This window comes from Tauraco erythrolophus, chromosome 4, assembly GCF_009769465.1.
Source record: "Tauraco erythrolophus isolate bTauEry1 chromosome 4, bTauEry1.pri, whole genome shotgun sequence".
Taxonomy (NCBI): Eukaryota; Metazoa; Chordata; class Aves; order Musophagiformes; family Musophagidae; genus Tauraco; species Tauraco erythrolophus.
In genome coordinates, this window is record NC_141468.1 from 46913564 (window position 1) to 46936074 (window position 22511).

Sequence of the window (22511 nt, forward strand, 5' to 3'; positions counted from 1 at the left end):
TCAAATACACAGTTAATTTTGAATATATAGAAAGTGTGCAGGGGCATATTCAACTCTGTATTTTTCCCCGCACTGCAATGATGACCATTTGCAATACAACAAAAGTCAGAGCTCTAGAAGTGAAAATGACTCACAGAAACCCAAAAAGAGGAAAACGATTTGAACTTAACCATGAATACTGTAAAGAATAATGTATATACTAGTTCAATGAAAATGAGATAGTCTTTAAACCCTCAGAGGACGAGAAAATAACAACAAAACTGAACTCTGTCAGAAGGGAAGACTCAAAAGGTTAGAGTAACTAGAAAAAAAAATGGAAGATTAAGAGAGATTCTGTGTAACTGAATGGGTGAAATTGGATCAAAAACAGTTCTGTCATAGGGAGCTTTCTGTCTGTAGCTTCAAAGGTGTAAGGAATACAGAAAGTGGAATTGGCATCTCTTTGCTTTGTTGCTAAGTTTGTTATAGAGAATAAAATTTGGAGTTAGGATAGCTTGTTAAATTGAAGCTACACTGGAGTCTACTTTTTTTTTTTTTTATTGTTGCATGACACTACCTAATCCTAATCATATAGAAGTACAGAAAAAATGCCAAAATTTGATGGCCAATATCTGTGAAGATGTGTCATTATGGAGTAATTCTTTCTTTGGCTAAGATACAAAAAAGTTATTGAGAAAACTAGCGCTTGTGATTTTGCTACTTGTTTGTATTCTATACATTACAACGCCCTTTTTTTCTGCATTAAAATGTGCTTTTAAAAAATGTTCATGGATCTAGAGGTAACCTTGCAAAAATTCTAAAAGCCTTAAAATGTATGCAAAAATATTCGGCATATAAAAAGGATTTTTTTCCCCAAACTATCATCATTTAAATTACAATGGCATTATCAAGAGCCTTTATACTGAAGAGTAAGGCTGAAGATAATGATTGTTTTTCTGCAGTTTAGCCTACAAGCAAACCTGTTCCTTAAAGTGGCACTACAGGTATTGTGACATAAATCAGAGGAGATTGATCCTTACCCTAACACATCCTTGATCTGATGGCTGGAAATAAATCTGTTGGTTGATACAGAGACTATGATTTTGTTCTTACGTTTGGAGCTGCTAGGAAATTAAGACTGTTACTGCCACAAATTATCAAACAAAGTTTATGAAGAAGTATTTGTTTCTCTGATTAACTTTGTTTAAAATTAATTTAGTTCTTTAAATTCATCCATATATTTTTCTATCCTTTTTTTTAGTCAGGCTGTTTTGTTACTAAAATGTAAAGAAATGTGTATGATTGGAATGTTTTCCCATATATGGCAATTCTTGAATCTGAAGATTTTTAAGACTGGCAAAACCCTGTAACAAACTAGGTAGTGATGGTACAGAAAAACATCTTGTAATTGTCCTAAAATGGTTAACCTATATATGTGCATGCTGGTAGCTTTGGAAGGAGAGATGATTTGGTATTCACCATTTTTCCTAGTGTGTGGAACTCTTGATTGCCAGAAACAGAAAGTAAGGTCTGATCAAATTAGACTCGGAAAATATCCACAATAGTTTCGTATTCTTTATAACAAGTTCTTTCTTATAATTTAAAAAGTAGTTCAGGCTGGTCAGAGATTGTGTAGCTCACAGGGTCTAGATTGTTTATATAGGTATTAATACTGAACCTTGTGATTTTTTTTTTTTACAGTGCAGTTAGCAAGCAGAAATAGCAAGCTTGTCTAATTTATTAATGATGTTTTATCTACTGTCACGTCTATGTTAGTGCCAGAATGAGAGGAGACAGGTTTTTAGCTTTTGTTTTCCAGATTTATCTATACTTAATGTAAAAGGAAAGAAGATATTTAGTAGCAAACAGTAAACGATGTAAAAGAGAGCAAATATTGTTATTGGGAATATAGAATCTCATGAGTTCATTTTTCATTAAATATGTTATCTATCAAGAAAATATGTCAACTTTTTGGGAGTTGAAATTTACAGAAGATGCCATCTGGCTTTTCCAATTGTTACAAGGAAGGATGCTTTTTTGTTTGTTTGTTTTGTATGAAATATCATAGTGTTCTCTAGAGGGAGAGCCATCCTTCAGGGTGGCTCTCTACAAGAAAAGAGGCTTTTAAAATATCAAAGAATTAACTACATATAAAAATGATTTTTAGCTGTTAACAAGTCCATGTAAAATATTTATGCAAGATTAAATCCAAATCTATTTAAAAAATAAGGACTCAGCTTTTACTCGAGGATTTTTTTTACATTCACTATGAGGTATAAGGCCTGGACATTGGTTTTGCTGGCCTAATATTCCCAGAGGCCAAGAAGTCAAACTTTGGATTCTGGTTTCTAGAGATCATTATACATGGAAATGACAATTTAAATGGGCTGTTTGGGATCTGACAGCTGATAAAGCAATCTATTCAGGTAGCACCCATAAGACTTGGCTCTAAAATTCTAACAAATTCCCAGCCTCACACTGAATGCTTAAACTGCCCTCTGTAATGCACATCTAAACATTTCACACAAATATCCATGAATTCAGTCTTCTCAAAGGCTGTGATAACAAGTAGGTGGCTTAAGAAGAGTCCACTAGCAGTCTAGACCTTCAAAATGCATGGGAAATTTAGCCTTTGCTGTTGAATTACACAGTAAAATATCATTCATTGTGTAATTCCAAATACATACACTGGATAACTGAGCAAGAACTAACTGAATGTCCTTTAGATTTGTAACCCAGCTGTTCCAGTGAGCAGAAATATTGAGCATAAGCCCCCTAAAGCTATTACTGAAAAATAAATTCTGAAGATCTAATATTGTGCACTATCTAAAACATATACCTAGAAGTCTTTAACTGCTTTCCCTTAACAGGAGCTAGCAAATATTTGAACATGCAGTGCGCATGTTGAAATTCCTTCCTTTGACCCTGAAAAAGCAGAACATTTTGAGTAAACTTCAGGGTGCTTCGAGAAGGAAAAATAGGACATCAGTGATAAGGCAGATGACTAGGTTTCAATTTGGGATGTCTGCCTCATTGAATTCCACTTCTATCCTACTGATTTGACAGAGAAATTGGCTTTCCTACCTTTTTCCAGTTTCAGAGAGCTTAAATAGATTATCTGATGGCAGAAGATTCTTCACTGCATTTACCTTGAATTTCTCCTTGGTGTGTGAAAAATAGGAGAAGTGTCAATGGATCTGCTATATTCATTTTACACTAGTATTAATAGCTGTAGAAACTGCAAATTAATAAAAAACAGTATCTTGAGGGTGAGCACACAGCCTCTGCTCTGCTATAATCAGTGACTTGTGGCCTCGAGATTTAGTGAACCTAAAGTTTTACCTTGCAATCTAAAATCCCCATAGCCATGAAATTTAATTCTGGAATCGTATTTCCGAAGGTGCAAATGTAAATGTCTAGCAGTCTGCTTCAGCACCATAAGAGAGTGAGGCCATGATAAACTGTGGACTTGAATGTACAACTGAATATATTTGGACATATGGTTTCACTGCTGGCTTACTAATAAGAGTTTTTCTGGGGCATATAATGACTGCTGGGCCTGAATTCATGCCTGTTTTTCTTATTTAGATTCTTCCAGAATCCTGTTACATGCTAATTTGCAAGATGAGCTACAGAAAAAGCTATTTCCAGAGATTATTACTGATGTTATTTGGGGCAAACTGAGTGACAGCTACTATTTCTTCCCTAAGCTGCTGTAAAATTTCATCCATTCTTCACCAGTCTGAGCTGCTCAAAACTGAGATCATTCAAGAAATTCACAGAATTATTTTCTGTATGGCTCTGGATGAACTTGCGTTTTTAAAAATATAGTACACATTAATAAATGACAGTTGTAATGGAATATGCTATTGACTTTGCACTTAGTCAATTAGGTGTTAATTTCTGGTTTACTTGCAAGATAATTCTGCAGACGAACTAAACACATTGCCACAGTGTTTGAACATTAGCTTTTCTTGTCATGTGGTAAATATAGTTATACAGGATCATGAAATATGTCACAAGGACAAAATCCAGCAACTGTTGAGAATGAGACTGCAAGAATGAAACTTTGGGAGATCACACGAAATGGAGCAGACTAAGCCAACATCAGTTATACAAAACCAGACCTTTCAGTATATATTAATACAGTGAGCCATAATGTGCCATGTGCCAGGCTCCTAGGCAAGTTTGCTGCTGTATTGGATTTGCGTGGCAAGGTTTTGGTAGCGGGGGGGGGGGGGGTGGGGTGGTGCTACAGGGGTGGCTTCTGTGAGAAGCTGCTAGAAGCTTCCCCTATGTCTGACAGAGCCAATGCCAGCTGGCTCTAAGGCAAACCTGCTGCTGGTCAAGGCTGAGCCCATCAGTGACGGTGGTAGCGCCTCTGTGATAACATATTAAGGGGGAAGAAAAACCCCTGTGCAATGGTAATTGCAGCTGGAGAGAGGAGTGAGAAGGTGTAAGAGAAACAACTCTGCAGACACCAAGGTCAGCGAAGAAGGAGGAGGAGTAGGTGGTGCTGCAGTTGAGATTCCTCTGCAGCTCATGGTGAAGACCATGGTGAGGCAGGCTGTCCCCCTGCAGCCCATGGGGTTAATGGTGGAGCAGAGATCCACTCGCAGCCTGAGGGTGACCCCATGTAGGAGCAGGTGGATGCCCAAAGGAAGCTGTGACCCTGTGGGAAGCCCGCAGTGGAGCAGGCTGCTGGCAGGACCTGTCGACCCATAGTCCATGTTGGAGCAGGTTTGCTGGCAGGACCTCTGACTCCATGGGAGACCCACGCTGGAGCAGCCTGTTGGCGAATGATTGCACCCAGTGGAAGGGAACACACGCTGGAGCAGTTTATGAAGAACTGCACCCCATGGGAAGGACTCACGTTGAAGAAGCTTGTGGAAAACTGTCTCCCGTGGAACGGACCCCACACTGGAGCAGGGGAGAAGTGTGAGGAATCCTCCTCCTGAGGAGGAAGGAGCAGCAGAGACAATGTATGATGAACTGACTGCAACCCTCATTCCTCGTCCCCCTGCACTGCTGGAGGAGAGGAGGTAGAGAAATCAGGAGTAAAGTTAAGCCTGGGAAGAAAGGATGATGAGGGGGAAGGTGTTTTAAGATTTAGTTTTTATTTCTCATTATCCTACTCTGATTTTTATTGGTAATAAATTAAATTAATTTTCCCCTAGTCGAGTACGTTTTGCCCATGACAGTAATGGGTGAGTGACCCCTCTCTTTCTTTATCTTGACTCATGAGCCTTTTATTATATTTTCTCTCCCCTATCCAGATGAAGAGGGGAGTGATAGAGTGGTTTTGGTGAGCACCTGGTGTTCAGCCACAGTCAACCCACCACAGCTGCCCTTGCAATATGACTGACAGTTTCTTGCAGAGGGACGTGACAGGTAACGAGACAAATACTAAAGCTGTGCCAACTAACTGTGTGCTCCTAGGAGCATCCTAGGAGTCTTTGGCCCGGACAATAATGCAAGTTCTGCACTCCTCGTGTACCCAGAGCTCTCATGCTAAACAGAGCTTTGAGTGCAAAAGCAGCTCAGTATTAGATTTAGGTATTGTTTTGAAAATCTCAAGCATATGTCTTTTTCTTTTTCTTTCCATCTTTAGCTACCTACAACCCATATCCTCCTCACCCTCCTCAACCCGTCCAAGACAAGAGACAGAATGTCTCTTCGTTAGATCCAGGCAAGTCTGGATATTCTGAGAAAAATCAGCTTTCCTGGTTTATCTTAGGCAAAGAAGGTTGAAAATAGAATCATAGAATCATATAATCATAGAATCATTGAATGGTTAGGGTTGGAAGCGACGTTAAAGATCATCTAGTTCCAACCCTCCTGCCATGGGCAGGGAAAACCTCCACTACACCAGATTGCCCAAAGCCTCATCCAGCCTGGCCTTGAACACTGCCAGGAATGGGACATCCACAGCTTCTCTGGGCAACCTGTTCCACTGCCTCACCACTCTCAGAGTGAAAAATTTCTTTCTTACATCTAACCTAAATCTGCCCTCTTTCAGTTTAAATCCATTGCCCCTTTTCCTATCACTACACGCCCTTGTAAAAAGTCCCTCTCCAGCTTTCCTGTAGGCCCCCTTTAGGTACTGGAAAGCTGCTATAAGGTCACCCCGGAGCCTTCTCTTCTCCAGGCTGAACAGCCCCAACTCTCTCAGCCTGTCTTCATAGGAGAGGTGCTCCAGCCCTTGGATCTGGACTCGTTCCAGCAGCTCCATGTCCTTCTTCTGTTGGGAACTCCAGAGCTGAACACAGTATTCCAGGTGGGGTCTCAGGAGAGCAGAGTAGAGGGGCAGAATCACTTCCCTCGACCTGCTGGCCACGGTCCTTTTGATACAGCCCAGGATATGGTTGGCTTTCTGGGCTGAGAAAATAGGATTTAGAGTCACTGCAATTTTTAAGTATAGATTTTCCCCAGTAGTGGCTAACTTCTTCATACTTTTTGGCCTATATTCTCGATTTGGAAAATTGTTGCTGATAAGAAATACTGATATAACAGGTGATTTAAAAATTACTGTGTTTTTATGCCAATAGTGACAATAACACTTAGATTGAGGGCTAATGAACTCTTCCGTAGTTCTGTGAAAAAGACAACCTTAATAGTTACAAAATCCATGAATATTTTTGTTATCAAGTTCAAGAGGAACATCAATAGGAATGCCAGTGCCTGAAGTCCTTTTGTCCCCTTCAAAGAATATATATTGAATATTGAGCACTTTGTAATAACAGTGCTTGTGCCTGTGATGGTTCTGATGCAGTGACATGGAAAATAGTGGTAGAGGCATATTAAAGAAGCAGGAATAGCTTTGGATAAAACAGCAGATTTTACTCTTGTAGAGACAAATAGTCGATTATACGCAATTTCAGGAAGCTGGGCAGCTCAGTGGCATGGATTACCTAAAAATCAAAGTTTAATGACAGTCTATGACATCAAGTTTGTAAGTTAAATCCACAACAGCAGAAACGCAAAGCAGAAGCTGAAATTCTACTTGTCCTCCAAGGATCTTACCATGGACTCTTTTCCTCTTCCTAAATACTGAAGAATATATCATAAATTTTGCTTTTGCATGAAACTATTTTACTTTCATGTTGGGTTTTTTTTAGTGTTTTTTTAAAAATTCATAAATCCCCATTATCTATCTGGTTTTGTTTCTCACATTTTCAAAGTCTTCTTAGAACTTAGAAGTATAAAAGTTCATTGCCCAGCAGAGTTTTATCAAAGCTGTCTGAACATTTGACTCAGATTTAGCAGGGTCTCATGTGAGTAAGACTACTTACATCAATAAAGTCAAGCATATGCCTGAGAAGCTTTCTGAAATAGAACTTAAATCCGGAAAAATATGGATGAAATACAGGTTGTCCTGAACTGTAAGACTTCCTTGGGGACAAATCAAATTATAATGTCAGTAATAATTGATACTAAAATCACATTTTCATCCCAGAGGATCTCTAACTCATTCTCACCTGCATTGAGTCAGACTTTCATTTCAGCACTTTCCAGAAGTCTGTAAAAAGTGGCTTCTGCCTGCAGAGACAGATATTTTAGCATTTATATAAGTTCTCACCGTTTGTCTCCCAGCACACTACACACTCATTTCCAGAAGACAGAAATAAACAGAAGGTCATGAATTCCCAGCAGTTCAGCGGGCAGACGGGTGATCCACCATGGACACATCGATTTCAGCACTGCATCACTATTCTGAATGCTGCGAAAACGAAGTATACTTAAGACCTCTGATATAACGGCATCTTTGGGCTGGAAGGCAGCAAACAGAAGAGTGGTGAGTGCAGGTATTTCTGTGGGGTTTTTGTTTGTTTTGTTTGATTTACTTCTTTTGGTTTGCTTCTTTTGGTTCGTTTTGGTTTTCACTATGATCAGATCTTACTATTGCAGAACAAATCATGCCATCTTTTACATTCACTAAAAATAGTCAAAATATCTACTTGAAAGGTTCCATCCAAATAAGTTTTTTTTCAAGTAATAATTTAATTATTTTGAATTCTGTACAAGATTCTTAGTGGATTTCAAGTAAAGCTGTGGTATGTTTAATATTCTAAGACCGGATGTTAAACTAGAAATATAATTATATCTACTTATGAACATTAGAAGGTGCCAGTCACCACAACTACTTCCATCACCTTTCAGGAAAATGGAAAACTTTATTTTGACTTGAACCTAACTTTGCACACTGCTGCATATTGTAGAAAACAGTGACTGCGTATATTTTTTAGACACCTACGATATACAGGACTGTGAAACAGTCTTCACACAAGACTGGAAGTTCTTCGGGATAGCTACAGTCTAAGAGTTGGTCAAGAGATGGTATAGAACCATAGCAAAGTGATTTAACGTGTACTGATTCTTTAGCTACAGTTTTACCTTGTGCTTACAAAAGGACTCTGACTGAAATTTGAATTACCAAAGTTTGGAAGTCTTGTTCATTAGGACAGTCAGAGCATTTAATGTACAGGAGATGATATTTAGAATACCTTTCTGCTAATCTTTTTTTTCAATATATATATCTTTAAACATGCATGCCTTATACTAAAAGATACAGTTGCAGAAAAAATGTCTTTTTAAATGAAAGAAAGGCTTCAGATAAATTATTTTGCAACTGTAGATGTATGCAGGCCATGTTTCACAGTTTGTTCTTTGCTAGATCTATGCCTAGAAACATACATTTGTTTTTCAATGAAGTCTATAGATACAAGGGTAATTGCTAAACTCATCGCTTGACATTACTTCAAAATTCTTTGTTGAGTGTGAGTTTCAGGAGCATCAAGTTTTGCAAAAAGGAAAAAAATCCTTAGAGGGAAAATTCATCAGTTCAGAAATCTGCTATAATGGCATTTGTAAGTGAACCTTAAATTACTAGCATGCAATTGGGAGAACTAGCAATCCCTTCTTTACCTTTTTAGCTATCAGTATGGGCTGTGATAAGTTTAATTAACGAAGTATGTTTCACAGATACTCATTAGAAACATTCCTTCAGGAAATAGATGTTAGGATGTTAGGTAAAATGGGAATTTAATGCACTTCATGTTCCGATTAAGTTCATTTGTATCCTCTACACCCCTGGTGTATCATTTCTAGTAGGACATACATTCAAAACGAATACCAGAGCATTTACTGTTGCAATGCTGACTCATTTGCCAAATGCTTATACCTTCACATTAAACACACACTATGGATAGAGTGTAAAAATGATTGGCATTGCTCTTCAACGCCACAAGAAATATTAGGCGTCGTCAGACACAACTCATTAGGTGTTTAAATCTCAGGATACTTCTTTAAGTGTTAGTGCATACAACTAACATGGTACAGAATACACATACTTAAATATTTTAGCTAGCCTAGCCTGGACAGTTTTCTCCCCAGTAGAGAAAAGGGAGATGTTCCATCTCAGAAACAGAATGCTACCACCACCCAAAGGATGGCTGCATCCAATTGCTATAGGTCCCTTCCTAACTAGATGGGCATCAAAAAGTTGATGATCCAAAGAAGGTAGCTTGTAAAACAGTTAATATGAAGGGTAACTCCTCCGGAGTGAACATAATGTACCTCTAACAATTTCATTTGGGAAAGTGGGCTTCACAAATTGGGCTAATTGATACCTCTCGCTACGTCCACCAGTTGCACATCTCAGGCAGACAGTCATTGCACTGGATCCAGCCACATAGTGGATCTGTGAACACCTCATGTCTAAGGCTGTGTGTGCTGATTTCTGAGCAGGCATCAAAAAGATCTGTGAACACCTCATGTCTAAGGTTGTGTGTGCTGATTTCTGAGCAGGCATCAAAAAAATCAACCATGTTTCCGTAACAATTTTCAGTCAGAATGGTTATTTCAGTCAAAATTAGCCTAGCCATCATAAAGATAGGAAATAAAAGATGTAATTCTGGGAATACTTTAAAATGCTAAGATCAACTATGTGCGACCTGACCAGGAAGTTGTGTCCTTCAGGCAGATTTGTACAATGCATGCAATACTACCAGACAATGCTACTATCCAGCAATGGCATCTCAGTTCTGGGCTGTCATGGTGTCACAGCATTTACAGTCTCTGCAGGCTTCTCTCTTTTTTTCGTTTTTTTTTTTTTTTTTTTTTTTTTTTTTGTTTTGTTCTGTTTTTTGTTTTTTGTTTTTTTTTTTAATTTTAGCTAATGGACTCTATTGACAGCAATTGTCTTGTCACAGTGGTGAATGTGTGTGAGAAAGCAATGTTCTCAAATGGAATCGTAAAATGATTACGTTTGAGAATATGGTTTTGATTTTTTTTTTCCCCGATAAATGTATTTTTTATTTTATTGTCTTGTTGGGATGTTGTAGCCTTTACCTTGCAGTAGGCAAGTCAAAAGGTCTTTGAAGCTGGTGTATGTCTTAGCTGACTTGTGCATTATAATACTCTGAAACGTTATCACCGAAACTCAGGAAGGGTTTCTAAATATACAACAAGATGTGCAAAACGGAAGATCCACTACAGATTATGGAGGTCCCGTGGAAAATTGAATTTTCCTCCTGGTAGAACTTTTCTCCTGGCACAAACAGTATGCCTCATTTTACCATAGCAAAGTTTTCTCGAAGTAACAATGTCTTTCGAAATAAATACTTGAGGAGCATTATGGCCACGTGTCATGCAAATCATTAAGTCAAAACCAATCTCAGACTCCGGGTTTCCCCTTTTCCCGGTCTCTCTCCGCCGTCGGTCGCGGCCAAGCCCGGCCCTCCCGCAGCTCCACGGGCCGCAGCAGCGGCCACCGGTCGGCCGCCCCAGCTCGGCGCGGCTGCGGCCACGGCTCAGGCGACGCTCGCCGCGTCGCTCCGCGCCCCCTCGGCGCGCCCCCGACCCCCTGGCCGCTGGCCAGCACCGCCGGCCTCCGGGGGCAGCGCCCGAGCGTGGGGCGGGGGCGGCGTGACCCGCCGTGGGGGCAGCCGGCTGGTGCCGGGAAGCCGCCGCCGCTCCGTCTTGTGCCGTCCCGGGGCTTTTTCGAGGCTTCACGAAGACCGTGCGGCGTCTCTCCCTTGAAGGCCGCGGGAAATGGGTTCCCTGGGCAGGCTGGCCGCCCTACCGAAACTTGTCGGGGCGGCGGCGGGCCGCGGCGGCGGCGGTGCTTGGCGGCGGCCGGGGCGGCCCTACGAGGGCAGCTCGCTCCGGGGCTGGGCCGCCGCTGCCCACTGCCCGCCGGCCGCCGGCCGCGCCGCCTCTTCCCGGGCGCTGGGCGAGTACGAGGAAGTTTTCAGGACCTCCGTGGCGGCGCCGGAGAAGGTCTGGGGAGCAGCCGCCGAGCAGATCCAGTGGTACAAGCCCTGGGCCCGGGCCCTGGAGAGGGGCCGCCCGGGAGGCGCCTCCTGGTGAGTCCGCCCGGGGCGGCGGCGGCGGGGCCGGGGCCGGGGGGCTGCGCGGGGCGCGGGAGGGCGCAGCTCAGATCAGCTGTAAGGCGAGGGCCGGGGGTGGGTGTGAGGGTCGTGTGGGTAACACAAAACCACCCCAGCACGTATTTGGGGCGGTCAGCACAGCAGCGCTGATGGAGGAGATGGCTGCAGAGCGTGGAGGAGCTTAATGATTACGCTTGGTTAAGTGTAATGAGGAAAAGCAGCATGGGTGAGCGTGTTGGGGTGAGCGGGGTGTTAGAAGGCACTGTGGCAGGTGTGACGTACACACGTGTGGGTGTGATGTCAGTGCGTGTCTGGGTGACGCGAGTGTGTGCGCCTGATGCTCCCGTCCGACCCCTCTTTGGAAGGTTCCCTGGCTTGGGAACGGGCTGCTGTGAGCACGGGAAACCAGGCATCAGGTGCCAGTGGAGGGATGTGTATGAAAACACAGAAGCGGCGTCTTTCGGAGTTGTTGAATCTTAGAAACTATCTAAGTAGGTCGTAATTTAGAGGATATGGTTAAGGTAATGTTTGGCAAAAACATTGGCATTGTTATATATATCTCCATGTGATGAATAGCAAACTGCCCTAAGACAGAATGTGATATCCTTCTTGTAAATTAAAGGATAGGATTTTCATTATTTTGACAAAGGCCATTTACCTGTTAAAATTTTGTGTCGACCACCATCACCTCTTTTTCAACAAGTTTGCATCATACTCTTTGATCTTTTCTCAAGGAGCAGCTGATAGAAGATAAAAAAGGCAACAAAGGATGAGGTTCATCTTTGGTACATTGATGTTCTTTGCCATTTTTATATTTTTCTGGTTTGATTTTAATTTAAAAATACTAATCATTCTCAAAATGAATGGGTAGGGAGACCTGTGGTCTCCTGACCTTCATTTCTAGGTCATGGCACTATTCAAAAAGGGCAAGTAGGATTGCTTGAATAATTAAAGACCACTAAAGCTCACTGACTCTGGCATTCCTGAACATAATAATGAAGAAGTCAATACAATGGTTACTTTTTAAGAATGAATGAATATATAACATTGAATATATAACAGGAATGAAAATATAACGTGCTAATGAGCATGGTTTTGCTATCGGATTCTGTCAAACAAACATGGTTTGATTTGCTGAGCATGATAAGCTTGCTTGGTGAGTCACATCGTTAGGTCTTTGTAAAGCATTGTGACTTTGCGGAGGAAGTTATTTGGTCTTACAGCAGGGTAACTGTATAAAGCTTCATGGGCTGAAGTCAGACTTATCTTCCAAGAGTCCTTTCTGGCCTCACTTCTCACTTGCATCTTTCTGCCTTTGTGGATGCAGTTTGCCACAGACTGAAATTATCTTGTTAATGTGGGCAAATACCAGAAAGGAGGGTGTACGGAAGATGGAGCCAGGCTCTTTTCTGTGGTGCCTAGTAACAGAACCGGAGGCAACGGACGCAAGCTGAAAAACGGGAGGCTCCCTCTGAACATCAGGAAACACTTTTTTAATGTGAAGGTGACTGCGCACTGGCACAGAGGTGGTTGAATCATCTCCATCCTTGGAAATATTCAAAAGCCATCTGGACATAGTCCTGGTCTACTTGGTCCAGGTGGACCTGCTTGAGCAGGGAGGTTGGACCAGGGGCCCTCCAGAGATCCCTTCCAACCTCAACGAGTCTGTGATTCAGTGGGATTATATAAAGGTGCAAGTTTCTGAAGACTCAACATCAGGCCGTAATTATTGTTTGGATATCAGATATCTGTTGCTCTGTTGTGGATAACAAAACATAAAGCAATTCAAATTTGTGTAATCCTCTTTAATGTCTTAATGTGCAACATGCAATTTTATTTCTTTTTTTTTTTTATTTAAATGCACCTTAAGTGATAACAGGCTGTATGTGATACTAGTGTAGTACTCTAATGACTCTGAAGTTTCAGGTGGTTTCCAGCTTTCAGTGTGCTCGACAGGATGACTCTATGAGAGGATACAAGAGGCTCTTTCAGAGGTCATAGTGAAGAGAAAACAAAGGATGGAACAGAACTGAGGAAGAGGCCAGGCTTCCAAGAAAAGCATAGCTAACAGGGTAAAGATGTAGTTCTGGTTTGGAGTTTTACCTAGGAACTAGTTTATGGAGACCTTAAAAATAGTATTAAGAAGTTCATGTATGTGCTTCTTAAGTCAGAATTTCTCTTGTTTTGGAAACATATTATTGGATCAATTAATAAATATCCATTTATTTTCCAGTATCTTTGGTTTTGGTTGCCAAGCATGAGACTTATGGAAACAGATACATTTCATGTATTTTCTGGTCTCGTTTACTTCAGTTGATGAAGCTGAAGGAGGCAGTTAACCTATTTAAAATGTAGCTATAAGGCAAATGCCTGTTCGTCCTCTCTAAACACTATAAGAGCATGAAAGACGTGCAGCATGCCCTAGTGCGTTTTCTTTAGTTTTTTTTCCATCGGAAATACTGGTATTATGTCAGTGGGTTGGAAAATGATTTCCAAAAGGTATGTGATAAGTGTCACCATCCCCTGGCTGTTTTGTTGAAGAAGTAATCCCAGATACCATTGGTGGTTCTAACCCGCTTCAGTGGCTGGTGCGGTGCGAAACATCATCTGGTTTTGCCCACATCAAAAATGACGAGAAAAGCAAAAAAGCATGATTGGTCAAGAAAAGGATGAAGGAATTGGAATTGTTTGGTGTAAAAGCCGAAAAAGAGATGCAAGTTTTAAAACATGTAAAATTTGGCTACAGAGATCTTGGCCAGCAAAGATGAAGGAAAAACTGTTCTCTGAGTTGTCTTTGAAGAAGTCAAAACTAGAAGTCGAAAATTGCAATGAGAGAGATGTAGATTTTGGACTTTAGAAAGAAAAATCTTCTTAATGCTAAAGACAGTGGAACACTTGAACAAATTAATTTGGGATCTTGTGGAATCCTAGTTAGAAAGGTTAAGCAAGTATTCTTTAGGAATGATAGAAACAGTTTTTCCTAACGCATGCAGGCAGAGAGCAATTTTGCAAGTTATGTTTTTTCTGTGATTCAAAGACATAAGTGCAATATAAAATCATTTTCAAACTTTAGGAATATTGCACAGATTGCTATTCAGATTTGCTTTCACTGTTTAAAAATGTGCCTGGATCAATTAACATAATATTATTTCAAAATGTCTAATATTATTGTGGTTTTGTCTAACACTTTATTCAGTTTCTGTTCTCACTTCATCTAGAAAAATTAAAAAAAAAAATTCCAGTTGATTCCTGTGAATCCTGCTTGGAGAAGTATATATACCCTACATGGCATAAAAGGATTTTAGCAATAGGCTTTTTTTTACAGTTATGGTGCAAAATAATTTTAATATAATTTTTTCTTTTGCATATCTGCCAGCATTATTCAGAAACTTTACCTTTTTTCTTTGTTTTCCTTGATTATCTTTGCTTCTGAGCTGCTGAATGAAGACTAAAAATTGTCTCTGAATACAGCTGCTTTGATTCTTAAGATAACCGATAGTGTTGGAAATTAAAGCATAAATTCTGAATATTTGAGTGAAGTAACTTACGTCGTAGTTATGTGTTGCCTTCTTCGCTACTGTACTTATTTCATTACTAGCAAGTAGGCTGTTGTCACATCCAAAAAAAATACCGAATGCAGTAAAAAAAATTTCCAGGCTGTGTGTGGTAGATGTTAAGCTGTGACAGGAGTCCTGCCATGGAAAACCTAACTTACTGATTTGCCAAGAGTAGAACGTTAACAGAAGATCAGTGCTTTCGTGCCCTCTTCTCCTCCTACCCCTAAAAGGTTAATAGATTAGTTATTTTAGGGTATGGTTAAAGAGATAAGTGCATGTGCTTGAGATTCCTCTTTGTGAAACAACAGGAACTCTGCGAGACCTCAGGGCCAGTATGAAGAGGCAGTAATTCCTAGGTGACTGCTGTAGGCAGCTTTAAAGAGGCTCAAGGGGGTCCTAATGTGGGTAACCACACTCAGATTATTAAAAAGATGCCGTGTTAGATCTAAGTTATGCACGATGTGGATTGTTAAAGGCTGCTGTTTTCATGAATGCACGGGGAAAAAAGACTTATCAAAAAGATAGGCAGATACTAAGAGAATATTTGTTTAAAATGTGCTGTGAAGCAAGTTATTTTGATATTATAAGCAATTTTAAATTCTGCTGTGATTTTTGACAGGAGGAATGCTCCATAGCACCAGTAAAACATAGATGAGCTCCTCAGAGAGACTGCTAGTGAGCTGAATGCAGTTTCTTTTATGTTGTTACTGTTTGCTCTTTTTATTTGTTTTAATCTTCCTCTGCTCCATTTGTTGAATGTTATTAATTTCTCAGCATTAGGAACACAGCCTAAAATAAGGTTCTTCAGACTTGGATTCAGTTGGTGAGCCACATTGAGATAATTGTCTCGTTAGCAACAGATTAGCATTTTACAGTCCTGCTTATTATGGCAAGATTTACTGGCAGCTCTTGCAAACAGCCTGCAGATCCACCTCTGATCTTTCCGCAGTCAATCGGAGTATTTTGTTTTTGATTCTGGACTTCTTTTTTAAATAGGAGCATCTCATTTATGTCCTTAATCCAAAACTAGATCCTGGTTTCATGCTGCTGTTTCTTTCCAACTAAAGCTTATTCAGGCAAATCAAAGTTCTTCATAGGCATTCATCTCCTTGGGAATCACTGTATCAACAGAAGTTTGCAGCAGCACAGGGCAGCTTTTCAAAGCCAGACAGTTTTTATTTGTCAGCTGGAATGAGGTATTTAAGTATGCCCTTGGGTGACAGTAGAGAAGCAAAGGTCTTGCAGTTGTGGTCATGGTAGGTGCATCTGTGCTTCTCTGATCCTGTAAGAGCCACCCTCCTTCTGAACAGAGGACATCACACATCCTTCTGAACCATCTGGGCATCGCACTGTCCAGATATTATTATTTTATGTTTTTGTTTCAACCTGCAGTCACATCTTTTTCATATATTTGTTTGCAAGTGATGGTTAAAAATTTACATGGCAGTATTGATGTTGCCATGTATCTTTAGAAGAATCTAAGCTCTGGTACTTGCTCATGTTTTGACCCTTCTTAAGTGATTATACATAGTGGCCCAGGTACTGTGCACCCTTCTTTCCTTGCTCATATCTTCCTGCAGTGATTTGATATAAAAATCAATGGATGACCTGAATCCTACACTACTTTTATGACAGTAATTTGGCAGTTTCTCTGTATTGCATGAAACAACTCCCAGTCCTTTATTGTTCATACAATTCTTTTATGGGAAGGGGTTTGCAGTACAGAATGTTTTTGTTACTTTGCTGGTCGTCCACCTTCTTATTAATGGTGTTGTAAAGGAGTCACAATAAAAGATTGCTGCATCCTAAACTTCCTAACTGGTTTTTGGTTTAATAATTGTCATTTTGACAATAAAGACTATCCTATGGCATCTGTGCATATGTATATATAAATAATATACCAAATATCCTAATTTGGAGCAGTCTTTTACTAGACAGGAAAGATGAGGAAGGAAATACTTTTAACTAGTAGTGCGTTACTTTGGGCTATCTGTTTTTATTCCTAGTTACATTGTAACAATATCACATTCAGTGTCCTCATGTAGTGTTTTGGAAACTCTCAACTGTTTTTTCTGTGTGTTGCTCCTCTTTGTGCTGTAAAGAAGTACATGCAGATAGAAAAACAAACACAAATAACATTATTTAGAGTGAACTTTAATTTTTAGATTCTATGTTATCTTTCAGTTAGTAGAGTCATCTCTGTATCTGATGTCTTCTGTATTTTCTTGCTTGAGGATTTTGCTGCCCATGAGTTTTCTTTTTCAATGAAAAATGAAACCTGAGTTCGTGAAGTGTTCTTCTAATTAAAGTGTTTTTCTTTAATTAGAAGATGGGAATTTTCTGTAAATGTCCGGCTGTTGAAGAGACTATGACTCATATCACTTTACAGGGGATTTTGAGTCACTGATGTAAAATGTGGTAATGTCAAATGCATTATGAATGTCAGACAAATTTATAATAACTGTTGGGGTCAGTTTCATTTAGATATGGATGCTTGTATGCTTAACTGTCATTGCCAAGAGGTGAGCAAGAATATTTTGAGTCCTGAACCTGTTTTTCTTAAAAAAAGATATGTGTGCATACCAATACAAAGTAGTATAACGACATATTTTTGTAATATCAGGTTATTTTATGTGAATATATGCTTTTTCTGTTAAACCTTTGCTATAAAAATCAGAATTACTGATGCAAAGTAAGTTAAATCAAGACCAAGTTTAGCAGATTCTTAGTTAAGTCAATTAAGGTACAGTACTTTCACTGTTTTCACTAATAGGCTTATTTAGCTTTTTGAGTAAATTGCGAGGTTATAAAATAAAAAATTACTTCCTGAACTAAGTATAATGTTTTGTGAGCTATACTTTAATTGAATGTCCTCATTCCTTAAAAAAAAAAAAAAAAAGGCAAAAAAAATTGTTTGGAAGGCTGGCAGTTAAGTACTTCCAACTTCTTTTTCAGGTTTGTAGGTGGAGAGCTGAATATCTGTTACAATGCTGTAGATCGTCATGTTGAGAATGGACGAGGAGACCAAATTGCTATTATTTATGACAGTCCTGTAACAAATACCAAAGAGAAGATAACATACAAGGAACTTCTTGAACAGGTATGTATGAGAATAACCTTTTACTGAAAATGGGCAATAAATATTGTACAGTGGGTAGATATTAGAGAGGTAGAAATGGTCTACCTTGCCAGTGTATTGCTTTTACTGTGTTCAGTATTGATTTATAAGCTTCACTACCTGTACCAAATTATACGGCATCTAAGAGGTATTGATCTTCCACTAGTTCTTTTTCCTCTGCAATTTAATAATTTTTTTTTTACTTGGTTTGTTAAATGTTGAACTTTTCTTTATGGGACTTTTTTTTTTTTTCGTATTTTCTCCTAACAGTTCTTATTTCATATTTAAAAGGTAAAGCAAAATATTAGTCAAGTCACTTGACAGTTGCTATGATGAACAAAAATACTGCTCTAGTGGAAATGAAGATGCATGCCTTGGCTATTGCTGCACATAATTGAGTGTAAAACCAAATGAAATCTAACAGGGAGGAGCTCTAAAAAGAGCTCCATCACCTGCCCTTTTGTGGGCTGTAGTGGGGGTGCTGGTGCCCTCCAATTAGTTTTCTGTCTGGAAAGTCTCTGGATTTCAACTTTCCCGCTGGCTGAGGTAGCTTACCCCCAGCTGGGGTCGTGAATACCCAGTTCTGTATCAGCCCACTCAGGTTTACTCCGTGCCCAACCATGGGCTAAGTGCTCAGGAAGCCTGTTGTTTTCAATCTCTATCTTTTTTGATCCCTATCTTTTTCACTTGTTGCACTGCTGTTCAAAGTTAAGAGCTACAGTAATGCTGCAATTTTAAAGTTAAGCATCACTAAACTATAAATAATTGAGAGAAATATTGGAAGTTTGTAGATGTTTAGCACCCAACCTGTGGGAAACTTTTCTGGTTTTTGGCAGAACTGGAATAGGAGGATTGAAGGACAATTTCAGCAATTCTTTATTGATGTAAATAACAGAAAGATCGGTTCGTGTTAATATTCTGTACAACCATACTGCGTTCACGCTTCGAAAGTCTTGAGAAATACAGTTAGTTAAAGTGAAGTTGTACGCAGTGCATACAGTTGCATTTTAAGTGTGTTAATTATACGTTGTTACAGATGAAATCTTCCAAATGCAGAGAGGAGGAATCTGGCAAATTTAAGAAATAAGAGTCTTCCAGAATGTACTGATTGGACTTTTTTATTTACTGATGCCTATTATAGGCCTTTAAGTGAGGACTGCAATGTTGGCTAAAGCCAGTGAAATGGGCATGTAGGTGAAAGTTCTGAGTATGCCTTGGAAGATTCTCTAATTCCAGTAGCGAGATGGCAGGAAAAGATAAAGGAGACATAAATTCTGTTAGAAATATTACTGAATCTGCATAGTAATAGGGAAATACTTGGGAAAAATAAGGAGCAATGGCTTCTGTTGATTTAAAAACAATTTTTCTGATTGTGCTGGAAAATACTACCATTTTCAAGTTAAGGCAAAGGTTGTTAGGTAGGTGAAAAAACCCTTCTGTTTACATCGTCGGGTGTATTCTCTAGAATGCCTCACTTGCTAAAAAGAAATCTCAAGAATTTGAGAGTTATATTATTTTCAGTTGTTGACACTTGACAGATCATATACACAAAAGTGGTATGATTTTTCTCTATGATTCTTTTCAATAACAACACACAGTTAACATGTTGAATTCAGTGCTGTCATAAATAATTTCTGAGTGCAGTAGTGTTATGGGATTAGTAAAACCAACACCCACCTCCCAAGCTTCTGACAGCATTGAGTATTACAAAAATATGGATGAGAAAGAAGGGCTTCAGGTTATCAACAATGGGCTAGGATGCAATTTCTTCTGTAGGAAAGTTTTTTCCATAATAGCCCACCCTAAAAGCATCTTCTTCCAAAACAGCTGTATTAGCTGCTGTCACTTTGGGTTTATGTGTGTATCTGTCTTGCTCTGCGCATATCTCCTGTATATGACTGAGGAATCGCCCAGATTGTTCTGTTTCTAGTAGTCTTTCTCATTCTTCATGCTTTACTCCATCTTCTTTCTTTGCCTTCTGCCTTGAAAAATGACCAATTCCTTCTTAGCTAGAAATAGTGACTTGCATTTCAAAGTATTTTTTCTAAGAGTTGATTTAGAATCAAAACTACAATACAGACAGGAAATCCTACAGAGACTGTCAACTCAACTTTTTATCCTCTTTGTCTGGTAAAGCAACATTATCTTGACAATACCATGTATTAGACTTCTTTAATGCTGGTTTTCCTTATCTTATTTAAATCTCAAATGGCATTCTTCAGTGCATGTCCTAGAAAGATTTAACTGCGATGTCACTGGGGTAGCTCTTCAGAAATATCAATATTATTATTCTTTATAGGATGAGACTAATCAGGAATTTACAAAGAGTGGTGTCTTGGGTTTTTCACATTCCACACAAAAGACTTCCAAATGACACTGTAAAAGTCTGCGGAAGCATCTGGAACTTGATCTCCCCTGACTGAAAATAGTTATGCTGCAGCACGTCAACATCAGTGATGCCTACAGTAGTTATAATTTGTTGCAGCTTGGGCAGATGAGTGAAGCAAAGCAATGCTGAATTAACTGCTGATGCTCCTGACATTTCCACTGTATGTGCTTTGTGAGTTTTACTTTAGACTAGCTTCAGTTTTATCCTTTGAACAGAATGTCCCATAGCTCACTTTAAAACCGTTTGAACATAGCTATCCCACAAATCTTTGCTTTGTTGACTTGTGGATTCCTTTAGGAAGGGCCCTTCCTCTGTCTCACTGCTGCTTGATTTCTCTCCCCATTTTAAGTGGATGTTGTCTGAATAATGGCCTTTTAGGGGAACGTAGATGCTGTAGGAGTTGTGCAGAACACTATGGGCTATCCTTCACAAGTACCAGAAATTCCTTTTTGAGTCAAATGGTTGTCTGGAACCCATCTCATCTGCAGAGTGAATGCCATGTCATCCCTTAGAATCATAGAATCATAGAATGGTTAGGGCTGGAAGGGACCTTCAAAGGTCATCTAGTCCAACCCCCCTGCAAGGAACAGGGATATCTCCAACTAGATCAGGTTGCTCAGGGCCTTGTCCAACCTGGCCTTGAACGTCTCCAGGGATGGAGCATCCACCACCTCTCTGGGCAACCTGTTCCAGTGTTCTACCTTCTGATCAAACATTAAATCTATGCCAAGCTGCATAGATTTAATGTAAGTATTACATTAAATAATACTTTCTGCACTCAGAAAGTATTTAATGTAAGTATTACAGAATTCCTGTCTCATCCCAGTCCCTCTTTGGAGACACACAGTCTACAGCCAATCTCCCAAACTAGGAGGGAAAATGGCCCTTCCCAAAACTCCCCACCTTCCTCTTAATCCAAAGAACTTCTTGGCATCTGAAAGAAGGAAGGAGAAATTATTGCAACTAACTGCAATCCAGCAGCTCCCTGGCTGTATGAGAAAGAAATAGAAATCATCCTGTTTTGTATTTATTCTTATTTTATGTGGAAGAGTGTACCAGCTCCACTACCACCACAAGGCAGGTCCTTTATACACTGCATTTGAGGAGAGGAAGAGATAGTGTGGCTGGGGTTTTGTGCAGAAGCCTAGCAGGGCTGTGTTATCGACGCATGCCATGTCCACAGCTTATGCAGTTTCCAGGACTATGCCTGGCACACAGGCAGTGCTGGGATAGGGCAAGTGGTCTCTGATGGAGCTTGTTGCTCCACAGAACTTTCCGCACAGCTTACAGCCCCTGGGGAACCATCTCTCAAGGCACAGCAGCTCTCACAGTCAATCCAGAGACTCATGCTGCCTTTGCACAGCTCTGCAACCAGTGACCTAATTCTACCAAAAACCTCCTAAACAGAGTCCCATGCTCGATACATGTACAGGAAAGGAGTGCACGCACTTACTCAGGTGGACATCTGGACCACTGATTTTGCAGTTCCCATTGCCTCCTGTGGCAGAGAGTAGGCCAAGGAGATATTCCTGTCTATTGTTTCATGGGAGTCCTCTGCAGGTTGCAGGCATGTAGATGTGTACAGCACCATTGCCATGCTTTTTCCTAGACTGTGTGCTGGGACTACTGATCCTGGGAAAGAGGGTTTAGGTTTCACTGGATGTCCGTGGATGTCCTTGGATGCCTGTGGATGAGCAGTGGGCTTGGTGGAGTGCTCTCCCCTCTGCTGATGATCTGTTTAAGATCTCTGTGCCACCTCTGAAGCATGGTTTTGCCACCTCATCAAGAACGTTATCTTCATCTATTTGAAATGAATACAGCACCACTGGTTAGTCCTCTCCCACTTGGCAGCAGGCTTGACATTAGCAACAAGATCTGCATCTCCTGGAGAATCTTTTACAGCAGTAGGAAAGGAGGAAACAATAACTAAGAAGAGTAATAGAAGAGTGAAGAGACTGATGAAGGGTTGGAGGGGAGTAGGAAGGAGTACTTGCTTTAGTAATCTTGGAAAAATGACAGTGGAAAAGCTGAAGAGCATAAGGTGACTTGCTGCCTTTGGTTTAGAGGAACGTGTATGT

General features: G+C 40.1%; 1 protein-coding gene across 1 annotated transcript in view; it reads left to right on the forward strand.

Moving 5' to 3' along the window:
• Positions 1 to 11031: 11031 nt before the first annotated feature.
• The window catches only part of ACSS3 (acyl-CoA synthetase short chain family member 3), a 93146-nt gene continuing 81666 nt past the window's right edge, over positions 11032 to 22511 (forward strand). Inside the window, exons 1-2 of the mRNA XM_086610363.1 lie at positions 11032 to 11345; positions 17882 to 18026. Coding sequence (XP_086466489.1) covers positions 11032 to 11345; positions 17882 to 18026 — 459 coding nt within the window. The remainder of the gene's footprint in view (positions 11346 to 17881; positions 18027 to 22511) is intronic.